Source organism: Salmo trutta, chromosome 4, assembly GCF_901001165.1.
Source record: "Salmo trutta chromosome 4, fSalTru1.1, whole genome shotgun sequence".
In the NCBI taxonomy this organism is placed as follows: domain Eukaryota; kingdom Metazoa; phylum Chordata; class Actinopteri; order Salmoniformes; family Salmonidae; genus Salmo; species Salmo trutta.
Genome location: NC_042960.1, coordinates 53,027,489 through 53,048,463, shown reverse-complemented (window position 1 = coordinate 53,048,463; position 20,975 = coordinate 53,027,489). Strand labels below are relative to the sequence as shown.

The following is a 20,975-nucleotide window of genomic DNA, read 5'->3' as shown; positions in this document are numbered from 1 at the left end:
TACACACAATACCCCTGAAACCCCACCTCTTTAAGGAATACCTGGGATAGGATTAAGTAATCCTTCTAACCCCCCCCACCCTCCCCCCCAAAAAAGATATAGATGTACTATTGTAAAGTGGTTGTTCCACTGGATATCATAAGGTGAATGCACCAATTTGTAAGTCGCTCTGGATAAGAGCGTCTGCTAAATGACGTAAATGTAATGTCAAAGTGGAATTTTGTTTGTAGAGAATTTTAGAAATTACTATGAAATTAAAAGATGAAATATCTTGAGTCAATAAGTATTTAACTCCTTTGTTATGGAAAGCCTAAATAAGTTCAGGAGCAATGTGCTTAACCAATAAGTTGAATGGACTCATTCTGTGTTCAATGATGGTGGTTAACATGATTTCTGAATGACTACCCCATCTCTGTACCCCACACATACAATTAGCTGTAAAGTCCCTCAACCGAGTACTGAATTTCTAGCACAGATTCAACGACAAAGACCAGGGAGGTTTTCCAATGCCTCGCAAAGAAGGGCACCGATTGGTAGATGTGTAAAAATAAAGTACATGCTGCATATTCTTTTGAGCATGATGAAGTTATTAATTACACTTTGGATGGTGTACAGTATCAATACACCCAGTCATTACAAAGTTACAGGCATCCTTCCTAACTCAATTGCCAGAGAGGAAGGAAACTGCTCAGGGATTTCACCATGAGGCCAATGGTGACTTTAAAACAGAGTTTAATGGTTGTGATATAAGAACTGAGGATGCATCAACAACATTGTAGTAATCCACAATACTAACCTAAATTACAGAGTGAAAATAAGGAAGCATGTACAGAATAAAAATATTCAAAAACATGCATCCTGTTTGCAACAAGGCACTTAAGTAATATTGCAAAAAATGTGGCAAAGAAATTCACTTTTTGTCCTGAATACAAAGAATTATGTTTGGGGCAAATCCAACACATCATTGAGTACCACTCTTCATATTTTCATGCATGGTGGTGGCTGCATCATGTTATGGGTATGCTTGTCATTGGCAAGGACTAGGGAGTTGTTTTTTAGCATAAAAATAAACGGAATACAGCTATAAGCACAGGGAAAATCCCAAAGAAAAACCTGGTTGTCTGATTTCCAACAGACACTTGGAGACGAAGTCACCTTTTCAGCAGGACAATAACTTAAAACACAATACCAAATCTACACTGGAGTTGCTTATCAAGACAATGTTGAATGTTCCTGAGTGGCCTAGTTCAGATTTGATTTAAATTGGCTTGAAAATGGCTGTCTAGCAGTGATCAACAATCAACTTAACAGCACTTGAAGAATTTTGAAAAGAACAATGGGCAAATATTGTACAGTCCAGGTGTGCAAAGCTCTTAGAGATTTACCCCAAAAGACTCACAGCTGTAATCGCTGCCAGGTGCTTCTACAAAGTATTGACTCGGGTGTGAATACTTATGTAAATTACATTTCTGTATTTAATTCTCATTACATTTGCTTATTTCTAAAAGCACGTTTTCACTTTGTCATTATGGGGTATTGTGTATAGATGGGTGAGAGAACATATATTTAATCAATTTTGAGTTCAGGCGATAATACAACAAAATGTGGAATAATTCAAAGGGTACTGTCTGATGGCTAGCACCAGACATTACACTGTTTTTAATCAATAAAACCTTGTACATATTTGAAAGTAGTTGAATTGGGTTCAAATGGATTCTACTAGTAATTTTGAATGTATTTATTTATGCCTCTTCTTGAGAGGAAATTCTACCTCTTCAGATTCTCTCTGTTCTCTCCATACCATGCCCATAGTACCCTGACAGAAGAGTGAGAGGGCTCTAAACAAACTTAATGCGCCCTCAGCCCAGCCAGCTGTAGGACTAAAGGGAGAACAGAACAGAATGTGGCCCTGTGGTTACAGCTCTTAACCCAATCCATCTCATCCACCAACTCTACACTACATCCCCTGGGGAGCTAGCTACCAACCACAGCTCAAATGTATGGTTATGCATCCTGGAGGGAGAGGGGCGCTGGGTCGGGAAAGAAAGCACGGATTCTGTTTCATTTTAACCATAACAGACTTGAAACACTGTGAAAGCCTGGCTCTCCAAAGTCATTGGCTTTCATTAAAGCATGTTTGAAAGACCCAGGGAAGAATTTATAAAACTATACTGAACAAAAATATTAAAGCAACAATTTCAACGATTTTTCTGAGTTACAGTACATATAAGGGAATCAGTCAATTGAAATAAATTAATTAGACCCTAATCTATGGATTTCACAACTGGGCAGGGGTGCAGCCATGGGTCGGCCTGGGAGCCCACCCACTGGGGAGCCAGTCCCAGCCAAACAAAATGAGTTTTTCCCAACAAAAGTGCTTTATTACAGACAAATACTCCTCACTTTCATCAGCTGTCCGGGTTTCTGATCTCCGATGATCCCGCAGATGAAGAAGCTGAGTGTGGAGTTCCTGGGCTGGTGTGGTTACATGTGTTCTGCGGTTTTGAGGCTGGTGGACGTACTGCCAAATTCTCTAAAACGACGTTGGAGGCAGTTTATGGTAGAGAAATTAACATTACATTCTCTGGCAACAGCTCTGGTGGACATTCCTGTAGTCAGCATGCCAATAACACACTCCCTCAACTTGAGACATCTGTGGCATTGTGTTATGTGTCAAAACCACATTTTAGACTGGCCTTTTAATGTCCCCAGCACAAGGTGCACCTGTGTAATGATCATGATGTTTAATCAGCTTCTTGATATGCCACACCTGTCAGGTGGATTAATTATCTTGGCAAATGAGAAATGTTCACTAACAGGGATGTAAACAAATTTGTGCACAAAATCTGAGCGAAATAAGCTTTATGTGCATATGGAACATTTCTGGGATCTTTTATTTCATGTCATGAAACATGGGACCAACAATTTACATGTTGCGTTTTAATATTTTTGTTCAGTGTGTATATATAATCCTTTATGGAATGTTGTTTGTCAAGTTTCCTTCAATGTGGAAAGCATGGTAGAGTGCGTATACATTTACCTGGTCAGTCTGTCATGGAAAGAGCAGATGTTCCCAATGTTTTGTACTCACTGTATATGTAACAGAATATATAGCCATAAATGTGCTCTTGCTAGAGTTGTTCTTATGACCATGCCATGAATCAAATTCAATTAATGTTTAGGTAAACACCTGACATGCAGATGTGTGAAAAACATCTTTCCTCATTTTTGTTACATAGCAGTGAGACATTGATTTGATAACATTTTGCTGTGGCAGGCAGACTGCTTAGTATAGCCTGACCAAGGAGACCAGCTCCACCTTACAGTTCTTGGAAATCAGCATAATGCGGACTAGTAGTAGATGTGTCAGCACTGCTGTTCTCAATGCTTAGCATCCAGTTCCATTTACCGTTAGCGTTTGCCGGCCAAGAGTAGTTAGCACCTCTGAGCAGAGTGCTGGACGTAAATTGCAAACCGATTCTATATGTAGAATCGCACGACAATGTCGGCAGTCAGACATCCACCAGAGAGTCAGCTCACCTAACCAAACTCTGCTTATGGAAATGCACCACACTACACAGGTATGGCTGTAGAGTGTAGATCTACAATCACACCTAATGATTAAGAGTTCTGTTTGTACATGTATCCATTCCACCCCCACCCCCCTGTTCCTCTGAGGTCCAGTAATGCCAGCAGGCTCCTGGAGCTCCGTTGGCCCAGTCAGCAGATCCTCCTGCTCTTCCATCAGGCCCTGATTGATCCAGGACTCCCACTGGGCTGATTCTGGACAGGTCCACTTCAGCAGCACTGGGGAGTGATGGGCTAAGAGGGAAGCGCCGGGGAGTGATGGGGCTAGGAGGGAAGCGCCGGGGAGTGATGGGGCTAGGAGGGAAGCGCCGGGGAGTGATGGGGCTAGGAGGGAAGCGCCGGGGAGTGATGGGGCTAGGAGGGAAGCGCCGGGGAGTGATGGGGCTAGGAGGGAAGCGCCGGGGAGTGATGGGGCTAGGAGGGAAGCGCCGGGGAGTGATGGGCTAGGAGGGAAGGGCTGAGAAGAGGATGGAGGCAGAAGGACAAGCGGGAGGGAGGCCTCACCCCGTTGCCCCCACAGACCCAGCGCGTGTGAGGCACTTCCTGTAACCCAGCTTGCTTAGCTCTTTATTTCCAGTGTTCGATTAGATGGCCACCCGCCTGCCAGAGGAGAGGTTTTTGGGCCAGGTTTACACCAGCTCTGGAGGTGTGGCTCTTAAGTCTGAGCCATGGAAAGAACAAACCGGCTGTGGGTGGGTTACCTAATAAAGGAAGGTACTTACAGCAATTAACACAGCTGACAACCAAACAGTTCTGCACCGCCTATATACACTGACAGCGGGGACATTTGAATAACAAGCTTTCAGGAACGAGGGGGGAAAAAAGACAGGTGTAGCGCAAATGAAAGCGGTGCCTAGCAGCCCTCCCCTTAGTAAGAGAACTGGGGCATTTCTCTCACTCATTCACTCCCACATCACAGCAGAGAGATCCTGGTGCTTGTGATCAATTGTGTGCGTGTATTTGTGTGCGCGTGCGTGCGTGTCATCCACCCACAGAGGTGCTTTAAAATGCAAATAACTGGTTTGTTGACTATCATATTTGAATAATTTGATATGAGGCTTGAACTTCAAACGCTTTCTGCAAGGACAATATATTGCCATGTTTCACAGTTGTTGTGTTTTAATCAGTAGGGGAATGCTTGGGTGAGAGTGGAGGGGGGCAGGGGGCTGTTACTCTTCTATGGTTCTCCAGCTGGAGGCCGGGGTTAGGTCTGCCATGCCCTCCTTCCCACTACTGTGTCCCCAGAGACGGGCGGGCAGACAGGCAGGCAGTGCCCCAGCAGTGAGGGAGCATAGTGGCTGTTTACTCGAACGATGGGCTCTGTGGGAAAGCACAGTGTAATTAGCAGGATGGTTCGTTTGCTAGATTGGTTTCCAGTTCTTATGCTATTGGAGACTGGGAGAAAGACTGCTTGGCATAGAAGTGCAGGTAACATAAAGAACTAAAGTCCTCAAGGGGCTTCACCTTTTGTGTGTGTGTGTGGGGGCGTGTTGCGTCGTGTGTGTTTTGGGGAGAATCAAGGGATGTGAGGTCATAGTGGTTTAGTGCTATTTGGTTTAATTAGAAGGAGTAAAAGGAAAACAACATTGATTGCATGCAGGGAATGCCACACCCGCTGTTCCTTAGAGGGTGTGTGTCTGTGCATGTCTGTCTGTGTGTGTTAACATGTAGGACTTTAATAGCAGCCAGACTCTCTATATGAAGCAGCAGGCTGTGTGTGCTGCCCAGCCAGCCTAGCTCCAGCCTAGCTCCAGCCCAGCCAGCCTAGCTCCAGCCCAGCCAGCCTAGCTCCAGCCCAGCCAGCCTAGCTCCAGCCCAGCCAGCCTAGCTCCAGCCCAGCCAGCCTAGCTCCAGCCCAGCCAGCCTAGCTCCAGCCTAGCTCCAGCCCAGCTAGCCTAGCTCCAGCCTAGCTCCAGCCCAGCCAGCCTAGCTCCAGCCCAGCCAGCCTAGCTCCAGCCCAGCTCCAGCCCAGCCAGCCTAGCTCCAGCCCAGCACCCAGCGGCAGTCTTCCCTGGCTGGGGTGTCCCTGTAGGCCTTCCTCCAGCCTATTTAAAGGCCCATTAAAGACAACTTAGGCCTGATTAGAGACATTACTGTCCCGGGATGCCTCTTCACCTCCTCTCCTTTCCACCACTACTGCTCCCAGCTGGGGCCTGATTTAATCACTACAATGTATTCCTTGCTGAGCTGGACCAGGGCAGATTACCAGGGGACTCAGGGAGGAAGGTGGCTGATCAGATAGCAGCCTGACTGCCTATGGTTCCTTTACCCTGATGGTGCTCTCTAGCCTCTGGCTCTTCATGGCACGGTGGAACATGGCTCTTTGGAGCTTGGCACATTCCCTGACTTCCTATAGGGACAAACAGGATTAGTTGGAGTAATCAGAGGGATTGTATTGTACTTGAGAGTACATTTGAGTCCTATCTGGCTGGCTGGATGCCTGGGTGGGTGATTGGGTAATCCAATGGTGATCAGGTCAGCAGTGTGACCTCTGACATCACACACTAAACCAGAGCAGCTGACCAGTGAGGTAGAGGGATCAGAGAGTCATCTGACTGACAGCTAATGGAGGGTCTGCTCTGCAGCACTCCACTCTTTCATATTGTTGTTTCCGTGAGGGGCCACAGGGGTCTGCTGTGTGCCTGCAGGCACCTATTCTGACGTTGGCCTGAATCATAACAGCACCTGGGCATCAGAGACAGAATGGCTGATGTTAGCAGAAGCCCAGGCAGCAGTTTCCTCTGTCTTCATAAATCTCCCCCATCACCGAACTCAACTACTGGGTCAGCCTCGATCCCACACTCCCCATTTCTGTCTCAAAAAGGCTCTCTGCACCTGTTCTCCGGAGCGCACACACACTGAGGTGGAAAAACAAGAAAAAAGGGAGTGGAAGGTGGAGAGAGAAGGGCAGAAGTATTCCCCCTCCCCCTCCTTACCTCCCTCTCCTTCTACAAAATGGCCTTGGCGCTCTTGTTCCTGAGGCGCCTTTCTCTGGCCTGTGAAGAGTAATTGGTGTGTGAGAGAGAGGGGGGGAGTCTGTGCCCCTGCCTGTGCTCAGGGGGAGGATCTGGCCAGCAGATTGAGTTGGAGCGCAGGCAGCCAGGCAAGCAGGCAGGGGAGAGGAGCTCGTTAGAGGCTGGAACAATGAGCAGCCCCTCTCTTGAACCTCAGTGGACCTGAGGGGTGTACTACGATTTAAGCTAGATCTACTCGGGTTTCTAAACCTTGCCGGCTTCAGTTAGCTTCACATTCCAGCTCTGGCTTCATCCTTACTACGACGGTGGATATTTCTCGTCTGCCTATGTCATACTAACACACACCTGCTTTTAGCGGTGCTGTGCAGATCCACAGTGCAGTCACATGCAGGACCGAGCACTGAGTTCCATATGTCCTCTCTCGACCTCTCCCTTCTCCAGTTTCCCCCTCCACCAGGGAATCCAGCGGAACGAACAAGCCATCTACTTAATGTGACGATTGTCACTTTATTAACCAAGAACATTCCTCTGCATAGGGCACATGATTAGAGCTATACCCACTCAAATATTTCCTCTAGACACACACACACACACACCACCTCTGTTCTCATTAAAGAGAGCAGTGGTGTGAACGGCCTGTCGTATATTCTTCAATGTAGCTTTAGCACCAGGGCGGAGGGGTGGGCCTCCATTGACAGAGACCCAGACAGACAGACAGTCGCTAGCCCAAGGTCCGGCCCATTGTCTGGCTGTCCTGCAGCATTACCTCTGAGGCCCTGCTAAATAATTGCTGGAAGTCCCGCAGAGAGGGACCAGCGAAGAAGGCCAGGCTACCGAGGATGCTACTCCAGAGAGGGGAGGGCCAGGCTACCGAGGATGCTACTCCAGAGAGGGGAGGGCCAGGCTGCCGGGGATGCTACTCCAGAGAGAGGAGGGCCAGGCTGCCGGGGATGCTACTCCAGAGAGGGGAGGGCCAGGCTACCGAGGATGCTACTCCAGAGAGAGGAGGGCCAGGCTGCTGGGGATGCTACTCCAGAGAGGGGAGGGCCAGGCTGCCGGGGATGCTACTCCAGAGAGGGGAGGGCCAGGCTACCGAGGATGCTACTCCAGAGAGAGGAGGGCCAGGCTGCTGGGGATGCTACTCCAGAGAGGGGAGGGCCAGGCTACCGAGGATGCTACTCCAGAGAGAGGAGGGCCAGGCTGCTGGGGATGCTACTCCAGAGAGGGGAGGGCCAGGCTGCCGGGGATGCTACTCCAGAGAGGGGAGGGCCAGGCTACCGAGGATGCTACTCCAGAGAGAGGAGGGCCAGGCTGCTGGGGATGCTACTCCAGAGAGGGGAGGGCCAGGCTGCCGGGGATGCTACTCCAGAGAGGGGAGGGCCAGGCTGCCGGGGATGCTACTCCAGAGAGGGGAGGGCCAGGCTGCCGGGGATGCTACTCCAGAGAGGGGAGGGCCAGGCTACCGAGGATGCTACTCCAGAGAGGGGAGGGCCAGGCTGCTGGGGATGCTACTCCAGAGAGAGGAGGGCCAGGCTGCTGGGGATGCTACTCCAGAGAGGGGAGGGCCAGGCTACCGAGGATGCTACTCCAGAGAGGGGAGGGCCAGGCTGCTGGGGTTGCTACTCCAGAGAGGGGAGGGCCAGGCTGCTGGGGATGCTACTCCAGAGAGGGGAGGGCCAGGCTGCTGGGGATGCTACTCCAGAGAGAGGAGGGCCAGGCTGCTGGGGTTGCTACTCCAGAGAGGGGAGGGCCAGGCTGCTGGGGATGCTACTCCAGAGAGGGGAGGGCCAGGCTGCTGGGGATGCTACTCCAGAGAGAGGAGGGCCAGGCTGCTGGGGATGCTACTCCAGAGAGGGGAGGGCCAGGCTACCGAGGATGCTACTCCAGAGAGGGGAGGGCCAGGCTGCTGGGGATGCTACTCCAGAGAGAGGAGGGCCAGGCTGCTGGGGATGCTACTCCAGAGAGAGGAGGGCCAGGCTGCTGGGGATGCTACTCCAGAGAGAGGAGGGCCAGGCTGCTGGGGATGCTACTCCTGATGGGGTCCCGCCCATTCTCCCTCTCTCCTTCCTTCCTTTCAACCCAGACTTAATATTAAACAAGTGTCTTAATTTGGTCAAGAGCCCCTTGTTCTCCCCTCCCTCCTGGTTCCCCTCACACATCTGGCCCTGACACTTTTTTGTCCCATCACAATGGTTCCTGTCTCCCCTGGCCTCTCCTGGTTTCCCGACAGTCTCATCCTCCCTCCCCTCTATGTGCTCACACACACGCACACCCCTCCGAGTCTTTCAGCTTTGTCCTTCAGCTTCAGGAAACCCATCATGGCTCTCCAACTCACAACTGCTTCCCATGCATACAATCACATCTCTCATAGGACCCACACACAGAGATGACTAGTGTTTGGCAAACATCTGGTATTAGATTCATACGTGAAGGATATTAACCTGACTTGCAATGTAAACATGCAGTGATAAAACGTGTACAGGTATAACGTTATTACCAAATCACCTCAAAAAATAGTGGTTATGTACAGGTAACTGACAAATTAATGGAAACATTTGAGTAAATGAAGCATACAAAGTATATTGAAAGCTGGTGCTTCCACACAGGTGTGGTTGCTGAGTTGATTAATCAATTAACATCCCATCATGCTTAGGGTCATGCATAAAAATGCTGTTCATTTGGTCATTATTTTGTCTGCCATAACAATGCCCCCAACCACAGGGTACGAGTGGTCACTGAATGGTTTGATGAGCATGAAAACGATGTAAACCATATGCCATGGCCGTCAGTCACCAGATCTCAGCCCAGTTGAACAGTTGTGGGAGATTCTGAAGCGGCGCATGAGACCGCATTTTCCACCATCAATAAAACACCAAATTATGGAATTTGTTGTGGAAGAATGGTGTCGCATCCCTCCAATAGAGTTCCAGACACTTGTAGAATCTATGCCAAGTCACATTGAAGCTGTTCTGGCTCGTGGCGGCCCAACGCCCTATTAAGAAACTTTATGTTGGCGTATCCTTTATTTTGGCAGTTACCTGTTTATAGAGTCTGAAAGATGTTCACACTTTTGACAAGATATGCTCACAGTGCTTATTGTCTTTCTGCGTAGGCACCTCTCCAGCCACCCCCGGGGTCTTCAGCGTCTGCGGCGGCAGCTGCAGCCTCGGGAGCCCCCCAGGCCCTGAAGCTCACCTACCCAGAGACCCTGGACCGCATCAAGGAGGAGTTCCAGTTCCTCCAGACCCAGTACCACAGGTATATAACCTCCCCAAGTACCCAACTCAACACGGCAGCCTTTTCTTTTTTTCTGTATGTGTTTGTTTGTGCTAGTTTACAGCTTATGTAGCTCACAGGGGCCACGAGGGTTTGGAGATCTGCTTAACATCTTATTAGGCTACCATGACCAGAAGCAGGAGTGGGTTGGTTATATACTAGATCTGTTCTAGAACGCCCACATGACCCAACCTCAGCTTGTACTGAGGGGGAGGAAGAGGAATGAGAGAAGTGAGAGAGTACAGTGGTGAAATGGGCCACAGAAAGGAAACGGGGAAAACCACAACAATGGATGGAGGCTCACAGGCCTTCTTCATCCTTTTAGTTTGTAGCTGGACTGGAACATGCATCTTCTGGATGTCGTTAACTGTATATGAGTCGTTTTTTATGCGTTTCAAGGCTTTGAGAGTTTTCCTTCTGTGGGCTGCTGGGCATTGGGGGTGGATTGGCGCTCTGTTGTTGGGGTAAAGAGTTTCAGAAGATTGAGACTCCATAACAATATTCCAACATGTATGTGTGTGTCTTCCTGTATGTCTCTATCTGTGTGGTTGATGTGTAAGAATGTAGACAGAGCTGGCCTGACTGGCTTTGACTGTGGAACTCTAGCTGTCAGTGTCGTCCCAGCCTCAGCCTGCTCTGCCTCTCTCTGTTCTCTTGGCACACCTTCACACAGTCCCCCGCTTTGATTCGACCAGCCAGAATCAGCTCATCCACCCTCTCCTCCAGCTAACTTCTATTGTATGGCCCCCTCTCCCTCCACCCAGCTCCCAGGAACCGGATGAAAGGCTCCCTATACAAACAGGGGGCCAGCGTTCAAACAGGCCTGGCTGATTCCAGATATATCTTCCAGTGGCGCTGCATGTCGGTGACTCGTTTCTCTCAAACAAGCCAGCAATTTAAAAAAATGAAAATAAAAAAATGTGTGGGTTGCCTGCACATTTTCTTGTTCTATGTGATACCATAATGTGGATAATTCCCCCACCCCTTTGTGGATTATAAAGTCTACAGATGTGATCAATATGTTCAGAAACATTGAACTCAACCTTCTGGCAATCGCAACATGCTTCTTCCGTATCAAATGCGTAGTGTTGGGATCACCTGGATGCTGGAGCTCCCTGGGGAACGGAGATGTGCTCTGCTACAAGAAGGACGGGCTAATCCTGCTAAGGAACACTTTGAATGGGGAGAGGGAGTGTTTTCCAGACATACCGGATTATATGAAAAGGACAGAAACCATAACACAAACGAGTCAAAAAGGGCGGTTTAAGGCAGCACGTCAGAGCCAGAAAAAGCCACCCACCTCTCCAAACTATCCTCCTAGCTAATGTATGTTCCCTGTCAAAGCATCATGATGACCTTGCTGCCAATTTCAGACACCTCAATTGAATACAGAGAGAGTTGTCTACTATGTCATCGCAACCTGGCTAAAAGACATTCATGATGGCAATTAACTTAAAATAGAAGGCTTTGGAACCCCAATTAGAACAGAGATCCCAAAAGTCACTGGGGGACTCACAAGTCACTGCTTACTCACAAGCCCTTTCCCAACAATACAGAGCCAAAAAGTAAGAAAAAATTACAAAAAAAGATGGTAACATAATAAAATGACAGTAACAAAACTATATACAAAGAGTACCGGTATCGAGTCAATGTGCAGGGGTACGAGGTAGTAGACACAGAGGTAAAATGTACATGTAGGTAAGGGCAAAAGTTTGCATTTAATATAAACTAAATATGAATTGGCAAGAATCAAGCTTGCTGGATTAACACTGAATTCATTATCCCCCAACTATAAATTGCATTCTGTGGCAGATTCTAGATTCGACATAAGCATTCTACGGCAGCGAGCCACACACACAGTGTTATGCAAAGCATGTTTAGGACAGACACCAGTCTATTGGATTAGGGGTGACCTGCTTAGCATCCCTCCGCAGACAGACAGGAAAGCTGCAGGTCTCTCGCCACAGAGGATGTCATGAGCACACACTCCCCTATTACTGACAGACTAATCAGACTTACTCGAGGTTAAAACGCATGGCACACACCACGCACACACGCCACAGTGGACAGAGACCGACAAGCTGAATGCAGCCTCACACTCAGACCTGGGTTAGAAATAGCAGGGTTTAGGTTAGTATTTTGGCCTTATTGATCATGGCTGGAGCCTGATCGTTGTTGCTGAAGTGGATTAGGAGGCAGGAAAGAGACCAAGGTAAAGGGATTAGGATTCCTGGTGTGCGTGTGTGTGTGTGTGTGTATGTCTCTGTGTGTGATACAAGATACAGTATCCGGACCCCATAGAAGAGGAAGACATTCATTAAACCTAGCTAGATGTGTGGGTCACTTGCTACTGCATGAAATGAACTTGTTTGTGCCTGCCAAGTTAGTTTTGTGTGTGTGTTCTGCAGCTGCTCTTTAAACAACCTCTAATCAGCAGACTGGAGGGAGCTGCTTACATGGGGCTCTCATTACAGTAATTCTCTCTACACACAACCCCCCCACACACACACATGCGCACGCACACACACACACGGATCTGTCTTGACTGGGGAATGTGTGACATAGAAACACTGTTTCCATACGAAGGTCAGTGCCGGCACACACCTAACATAGTGTGTTGTTGTGTATGGAGGTCTAGAGTGGAGGAGAGGCTCTCATACTGTTACCATGCTGCCTCTCAGAGAACAGAGTACCCACTTCTCTCTTCTGCTCTGACAGGATCACACTTTTGATACCAGGACTTTGCTCAAAACAACTGTGTGAGCGGATGGAACATTGGGTTTATGTCTGTCTCAAGGTTTGTGGTTCAGGGTTGGTTGTGTGTGTGGCACAGCCTGTCTTTGTGGGATTGTGTGTGACTGAGCATGTGTTTGGTGGTTACTGGTTGGTGCTTAAGTGAGCAGGGTGGGTCTGAGCATGTATTCATGAAAGGACAGTCTGTACAGTAAACTAGTCTCATGTGTGCACACACTGTCTTTACTGTAAACTCACACATGCTAGTTAGTACAAAGAGCACTGCCCCCACCCTTGAAAGGCTACACTGAGTGGAGCGCTGGGGGCGGGGGTTTAAGAGAGAGGACGAGATGGGGGGGGATGAGATGGAGGTGAAATGTGCTGTGTTACTGCAGAGGAAAAGCTCATTAATAAAGAATTAGATGTAAAATGAACATCTACACACCTGGAGGGGGTAAATGGCCTTAATGTACCCTGAACACGACAACACGAACAACCATCCACCGGCCGGCCTGTCCTACTCCCCGCCGGCCGGCCTGTCCTACTCCCAGCCCGCCGGCCTGTCCTACTCCCCGCCGGCCGGCCTGTCCTACTCCCCGCCGGCCGGCCTGTCCTACTCCCCGCCGGCCGGCCTGTCCTACTCCCCGCCGGCCGGCCTGTCCTACTCCCCGCCCGCCGGCCTGTCCTACTCCCCGCCGGCCGGCCTGTCCTACTCCCCGCCGTACGCTATTCGTAAGACTGCTACAAGCATGCATCTGTATATTCATTTCCCTCTAGCTGTCAGTGGGGCGTTTTGTGTCCAATCCTTGACTCGCTCATTGGGAACAAGGTGAAGATGATGATCTGGACTCATCCAATAAGAATTGCTCATTTAAACGTTCCATTGTGTGGCCTAATGAACCCCAGGCAGGTGTGTGGGTAGGAGAGGCAGCAGCAGCAGAGGTTTAGCATAGCCACCTGCCGCTACAGCTCTGACACACATTGGAACCATGCAATGTACTCTGCAATACGCTATGGTATTTTAATGAGACCACGTTTGTTTTGATTGAGGTATAGTGCGTGTGTGCATGTGATCGAGCGTGTGGGCACTGCGGTGCACAAACATGCCTCTGTGTGATCGTGCGTGTTTAGTGTAGGTCTGGTGGCACGTGTGCGGTGCGTGTTTGTGTGTGTGCTTGGGGTAATGGTGCACTGCTGACAGAGCTGTCTGAGTGCTGGCAGGCTGCAGATTCGTAGCGCATTCCGATGATCATCTTATCTGCTGTCACCGTGAGGGAGAGATGGGGAGAGCAGAGCATGCTGACATGTAGCAGACTCCATATCACTCTGTTTCTCTCTCTATTTCCCTGTCTTACTCTCACACTGTGTTTCTCTCTCTCTTTCTACTATCTCTACCAGGGGTTGGAACCGGTTCAGGGATCAAACCCCAAAACTGGGAAATAACTACATTTATCCAGGAACAGAACCATCGTGTCCTCTAGTATTCCGGAACAACAGAACCATCGTGTCCTCTAGTATTCCGGAACAGAACCATCGTGTCCTCTAGTGTTCCGGAACAGAACCATCGTGTCCTCTAGTATTCCGGAACAGAACCATCGTGTCCTCTAGTATTCCGGAACAGAACCATCGTGTCCTCTAGTATTCCGGAACAGAACCATCGTGTCCTCTAGTATTCCGGAACATAACTGGTTAATTGTTATTCACCAAAAATATTCCCATCTAGTATATCATTCTGTAATTCAGTGAAGTTTTTTTCATCCCCCATCTACTCACCCGTGAAATTTCTGTCGCATCTTGGACCTGCACTTAACTGACCAATTAAACAACTACCTTACCCGTTCCATAGCAAGCTGCTCTAGCCGTGCTAATTGGTAGGGTAAATTAATGAGCTAAATGTGAAAACGATGTTGATTTCACAGCTTAAAAAATGAACGAAAAGGAACTATATGAACAATTACATTTTTGGGGGTTTGAACCGATTCAGAACTTTATTATGCTGGTCGGATCAGGGGGTGTTTGGAACGGAGCAATTAATCTTTCTCTCTCAATCTACACACACCATCCACTCTCTCCTTTCTATACACACACTCTCTCCTCTCCTCTGTCTGAATGCTGCTGAGCCATGGACTAATTATTACAGGCAATCATTTCTACATGAAATATCCCCCCCCCTTATGCTCTTGTGGTCACTTAATGACATGGAGACACACACATGCCCACACACGTACAGTAGTACACACAAAATGAGACCCCCCCCCCCCCCCCCATACATACTAGGAGAGAATTGTGCCATTTCTTTTTGAATGTGATCCTATCTTCTGTGCTAAATTCACAATAAAAATCTATGAATATATTTGCCAGTATATGTGCGGTATATTCCTCTGCTGTTGTATGGTGTAGATGGGCTGATATAAAGGTCAAACATTACAAAGGAAGGGTGTATGTCAAATCAAATACAAAAATCGAATCAAACTTTATTTGTCACATGCGCCGAATACAACAAGTGTGGACTTTACTGTGAAATGCTTACTTACAAGCCCTTAACCAACAGTGCAGTTCAAGAAGAAAATATTTACCAAGTAGGCTAAAATAAAAAGTAATAATTAAAAAGTAACACAATAACAATAATGAGGCTATATACAGGAGGCACCGGTACCTAGTTAGTGTGCAGGGGTACAGGCTAGTTGAGGTAATTTGTACATATAGGTGGGGGCGAAGTGACTATGCATAGGTAACAAACAGCGAGTAGCAGCAGTGTACGGGGGGGGTTTGTATGAATTGTCCGGTGGCGATTTGTATGAATTGTTCAGCAGTCTAATGGCTTGTGTGTAGAAGCTGTTGAGGAGCCTTTTGGTCCTAGACTTGGCGCTCCGATACCGCTTGCCTTGCGGTAGCAGAGAAAACAGTCTATAGTACAGTCTATTGTCAGTGACTGGAGTCTCTGACAATTTTATGGGCTTTCCTCTGACACCGCCTATTATAGGTCCTGGATCGCAGGAAGCTTGGCCCCAGTGATGTACTGGGCCGTTCGCACTACCCTCTGTAGCGCCTTACGGTCAGATGCCGAGCAGTTGCCATACCAGGCGGTGATGCAACTGGTCAGGATGCTCTCAATGGTGCAGCTGTAGAACCTTTTGAGGATCTGGGGGCCCATGCCAAATCTTTTCAGTCTCCTTAGGGGGAAAAGGTTTTGTCATGCCCTCTTCACGACTGTCTTGGTAGGTTTGGACCATGATGGTGTCCACATCACCAACGAACTAAGGAACTTGAAACTCTCCATCCGCTCCACTACAGCCCCGTCGATGTTAATGGGGGGCCTGTTTGGCCCGCCTTTTCCTGTAGTCCACGATCAACTCCTTTGTCTTGCTCACATTGAGGGAAAGGTTGTTGTCCTGGCACCACACTGCCAGTTCTGACGACCTCCCTGTAGGCCGTCTCATCGTTGTCGGTGATCAGGCCTACCACTGTTGTGTCGTCAGCAAACTTAATGATGGTGTTGGAGTCGTGTTTGGCCATGCAGTCGTGGGTGAACAGGGAATACAGGAGGGGACTAAGTACACACCCCTGAGGGGCCCCAGTGTTAAGGATCAGTGTGGCAGACGTATTGTTGCCTACTCTTACCACCTGGGGACGACCCGTCAGGAAGTCCAAGATCCAGTTGCAGAGGGAGGTGTTTAGTCCCAGGGTCATTAGCTTAGTGATGAGCTTCGTTGGCACTATGGTGTTGAACGCTGAGCTGTAGTCAATGAACAGGATTCTCACAGGTGTTCCTTTTGTCCAGATGGGAAAGGGGAGTGTGATTGAGATTGCATAATCTGTTGGGGTGGTATGCGAATTGGAGTGGGCCTAGGGTATCTGGGAGGATGCTGTTGATGTGAGCCATGACCAGCCTTTCAAAGCACTTCATGGCTACCAACGTGAGTGCCATGGGGCGGTAATCATTTAGGCAGGTTACCTTCGTTTCTTGGGCACAGGGACTATGGTGGTCTGCTTGAAACATGTAGGTATTACAGACTCGGTCAGGGAGAGGTTGAAATGTCAGTGAAGACACTTGACAGTTGGTCCGCGCATGCTTTGAGTACACGTCCTGGTAATCCGTCTGGCCCAGCGGCTTTGAATGTTGACCTATTTAAAGGTTTTGCTCACATCAGTTACCGAGAGAGTTATCACACAGTCGTCCAGAACATCTGGTGCTCTCGTGCATGCTTCAGTGTTGCTTGCCTCAAAGCGAGCATAAAAGGTTAGCTCGTCTGGTAGGCTCGTGTCACTGGGAAGCTCGCGTCTGAGTTTCCCTTTGTAGTCCGTAATAGTTTTCAAGCCCTGCCACATCCGACGAGCGTCAGAGCCGGTCTAGTAGGATTCGATCTTAATCCTGTATTGATGCTTTGCTTGTTTGATGGTTCGTTTGAGGGCATAGCAGGATTTCTTATAAGCGTACAGATTAGTCTCCCGCTCCTTGAAAGCGGCAGCTCTTGCCTTGGCTTCTGGTTGAGATATGTATCACTGTGGGGATGACGTCATCGATGCACTTATTGATGAAGCCAATGACTGAGGTGGTGTATTCCTCAATGACATTGGATGAATCCCGGAACATATTCCAGTCTGTGCTAACAAAACAGTCCTGTAGTGTAGCATCCGCGTCATCTGACCACTTCCGTGTTGAGCGCGTCACTGGTACTTCCTGCTTTAGTTTTTGCTTGTAAGCAGAAATCAGGAGGATAGAATTGTGGTCAGATTTACCAAATGGAGGGCGGGGGAGAGCTTTGTATGCATCTCTGTGTGTGGAGTAAAGGTGGTCTAGGATAGTTTTTTTCCCCCCCATGGTTGCACATTTGTGACATGCTGGCAAAAATGTGGTAAAACTGATTTAAGTTTGCCTGTGTTAAAGTCCCCGGCCACTAGGAGCGTCGTTTCTGGTTGAGCATTTTCTTCTTTGCTTTTGTTTTCATTTAACCAGCTGGCTAGTTGAGAACAAGTTCTCATTTACAACTGCGACCTGGCCAAGGTAGGCAGCAGCGTAGGCGGCAATAGACGGCTACGAATAATACAGATGAGAACTCTCTTGGTAGATGGTGTGGTCGGCAACTTATCATAAGGTATCCTACCTCAGTCGAGCAATACCTCGAGACTTCCTTAATATTAGACCTTGCGCGCACACACCCCTACCACTCGTCTTACCAGAGTTAGTGTCTTTGTTCTGCCGATCCATAGAAAATCCCGGCAGCTCTATATTGTCTGTTTCTTTGTTCAGCCACGTCTCGGTGAAACATAAGATGTTACAGTTTAATTTCCCGTTGGTAGGATCATCTTAATAGGTCATCAATTTTATTTAACGATTGCATGTTAGCGGGTAGAATGGAAGGCATTGGGAGTTTACTCGCTCGCCTCCAGCTTCTCAGAAGGATCCCCCAGTCTGCGTCCCCTTTTCCGGCATCTTTTCTTCATGCAAAAGCATGGATCTGGGCCTGTTCCAGTGAAAGCAGGATATCCTTCTCGTCGGACTCGTGAAAGGAAAAAGTTTCTTCCAGTCCGTGGTGAGTAATCACTTTTCTGATATCAGAAGTTCTTTTCGGTCATAAGACTGTAGCAGCAACATCAAGTACACGATGAGTTTAAAAAATAAGTCGCGCAAAACAAATAACAAAATTGCACAATTGGTTGGGAGAATGTAAAACGTCAGCCATGTTCTTCGGCGTTGTCTGTGACCTGTGGGATTTAATTAGACATTGGCCTCAATGAATGCACTTTCCCACTGAATCCCAGTCTGGATACGACATGCCAGTCTGTCAAGGCATTAGAAGACTGGTTCTGTATTCAAACTCCTGATAACCTGGCTGTCTGAGAATCCATCTCTCCTGCCCCCTCAGCACTCCAGAGTCCACTGAAACCTCAGTAAGGGCTCACCACTTCACTCAGCTCGACTGTTTCCTGTACTTAATTACATGTTGTAAATCCATTAAACATTATGAAAATATAATATTTACCCTGATCTGAGAACAGTTATTGTCCTAATCCCAGGATCGGTGTTTGTATATGTCATCGGTGTTAGCATGTTTCTCTCCACACAACTTGAGGAACGTCACCCTCGGAAATGCCCAGCCTGGCCCTTGTCTAGGTGAACTGATACGGATAGAATTGTCACTTCTCAGAAATCCTGCCATGGGGGACTTCTGCGGGGGAGCGACACCACTATAATAAAATCTATCAGGGGAATGAATTTAATCCCCCGAGCTCTCACCCGCCCTTCCATCCCTCAATCTCCTCCCCCTCTCGTCTCCTCCCTGGCGTTGATAAATGAGTCAATTATGGGTGGTAGCGCCGGCCTTCTGAAGGGGAGCGGATGTGCTGTTATTACCTGTTGTAGCCTGGTAATGTTGCAGTATTAATCATATTCTAATTTCCCAGGCCCTCACTGCTCTCCCCCGCATAAATCTGCTACACACAAACAAGTCAGCAGCATGCCTGCCGGGGTGAAATACAACCCTGGGCTGGGGAGGAGGGAGGATGTGTGTGTTATAGAGGACACACGGGAGGGGTGTGTGTTAGAGGACACGGGGGAGGGGAGGTCGATGGCTAGTTCGTTAAAGGAACGCTGTGTGTGTGTGCTTCGCTGAGGATTCCTGGGGTCCCATGGTGGGTCATGGTCACAGCAGGGTGACTTGGCAAAGACAGAAGGACTGAGGGAGGAGGGGTCAGAGAGGCAGAAACGGACAAATGGAGGGAAGAAAAGAGGGAGGAGGGGACTGATGAATAGTGAGAGGGAGGGGACAGACCAGGGGCAATTAGAAGGGGGAGATGGACAAATGGAGAGAGGAGATTGGGAGGGAGAGGTGCGCCCCGTCCCTGCCCTTCAATGACACCTTAGTCATGGGAGAGACTACAGCCAGGTCTGGTCTGGCTGGGAGGCAAGTGCTAAGTGTGAGCTCAACTATTCCTGGTGTGCTCTGAAGCGATAATGTCCTGTCACCTGCCCAATCCTATCTCTGCTGGCACACATCTATCTGCAGGTGTCTGCACTGCCTACTAAACATGGATGTGTGTGTTAGTTAATGTGTGTGTATTTCTGGCTCTGTGTGTCTTTGTGGGCGTGGGGAAACTTTTAGAATTATATTGTATGAAAACATTTGAACAGGGTGTGTATTATATAGATACTCATATCTGCTCTCTTGTAAATCTTAACCTCTTCCTTACAGCCTGAAGATGGAGTGTGAGAAACTGGCCACAGAGAAGACTGAGATCCAGAGACACTATGTTATGGTGAGACCCTCAAACACAGTCAACAACAAACACTCAATCCACTCCACCAGATTCTTGTCTGTAGGAGAAGAGTTGAGATTTGTGTTTCACTGAGCAGGCAGACAGTTCAAGGGCTTTATTGGCATGGGAAACATTTGTTAACATTGCCAAAGCAAGTGAAGTAGATAATAAACAATAACAATTAACAGTAAACATTACACTCACAGAAGTTCCAAAAGAATACATTTACATTTACGTCATTTAGCAGACGCTCTTATCCAGAGCGACTTACAGTAGTGAATGCATACATTTCATACAATTTCATACATTTTTTTGTGGGTTCGATTCCCCCGTGGGAATCGAACCCACAACCCTGGTGTTGCAAACACCATGCTCTACCAACTGAGCTACAGGGAAGGCTAAGAATAGACATTTCAAATGTCGTATGTCTATATACAGTGTTGTAACGATGTAACTATGGGTTGTATTTAAAATGGTGTTTGTTCTTCACTGGTTGCCCTTTTCTTCTGGCAACAGGTCACACATCTTACTACTGTGATGACACACTGGTATTTCACCCAGTAGATCTGGGAGTTTATCAAAATTGGGTTTGTTTTCGATTTCTTTGAATCTGTGTAATCTCAGGGAAATATGTGTCTCTAATATGGTCATACATTTGGCAGCAGGTTAGGAAGTGACCTAATTTTGTGGTCAATGTGCACATAGCCTGTCTTCTCTTGAGAGCCAGGTCTGCCTACGGCGGTCTTTCTCAATAGTAAGGCTATGCTCGCTAAGTCTGTACATAGTCAAAGCTTTCCTTAAGTTTGGGTCAGTCACTGTGGTCAGGTATTCTGCCGCTGTGTATTCTCTGTTTAGGGCCAAATAGCGTTCTAGTTTGCACAGTTATTTATTTTTGTTAATTCTTTCCAACGTGTCAAGTAACTTATCTCAAATCAAATTTTATTGGTCACATACACAAGGTTAGCCAGATGCAATAGATGGTATAAAATACAGTATATACATATGAGATGAGTAATGCAAGATATGTAAACATTATTAAAGTGGCATTATTAAAGTGACTAGTGATCCATTTATTAAAGTCACCAATGATTTCGGGGCGGCAGGTAGCCTAATCACTTTAGCTTTGGGCCAGTAACCGAAAGGTCG

The 20,975-nt window shown here is 47.9% G+C and overlaps 1 protein-coding gene and 1 non-coding gene across 6 annotated transcripts in view; one reads left to right on the top strand and one right to left on the bottom strand.

Moving 5' to 3' along the window:
• LOC115192598 (transducin-like enhancer protein 1) overlaps positions 1 to 20,975 on the top strand; it is a 49,268-nt gene that overhangs the window by 2,419 nt on the left and 25,874 nt on the right. For all 5 annotated transcript variants that reach the window (XM_029751280.1, XM_029751279.1, XM_029751278.1 and 2 more), the window contains 2 exons: positions 9,676 to 9,821; positions 19,766 to 19,829. In XM_029751280.1, the coding sequence (XP_029607140.1) occupies positions 9,676 to 9,821; positions 19,766 to 19,829 (210 nt within the window). The remainder of the gene's footprint in view (positions 1 to 9,675; positions 9,822 to 19,765; positions 19,830 to 20,975) is intronic.
• On the bottom strand, positions 20,153 to 20,225 carry trnaa-ugc (transfer RNA alanine (anticodon UGC)). The gene has a single exon. It is a non-coding gene; the product is annotated as a tRNA-Ala (tRNA).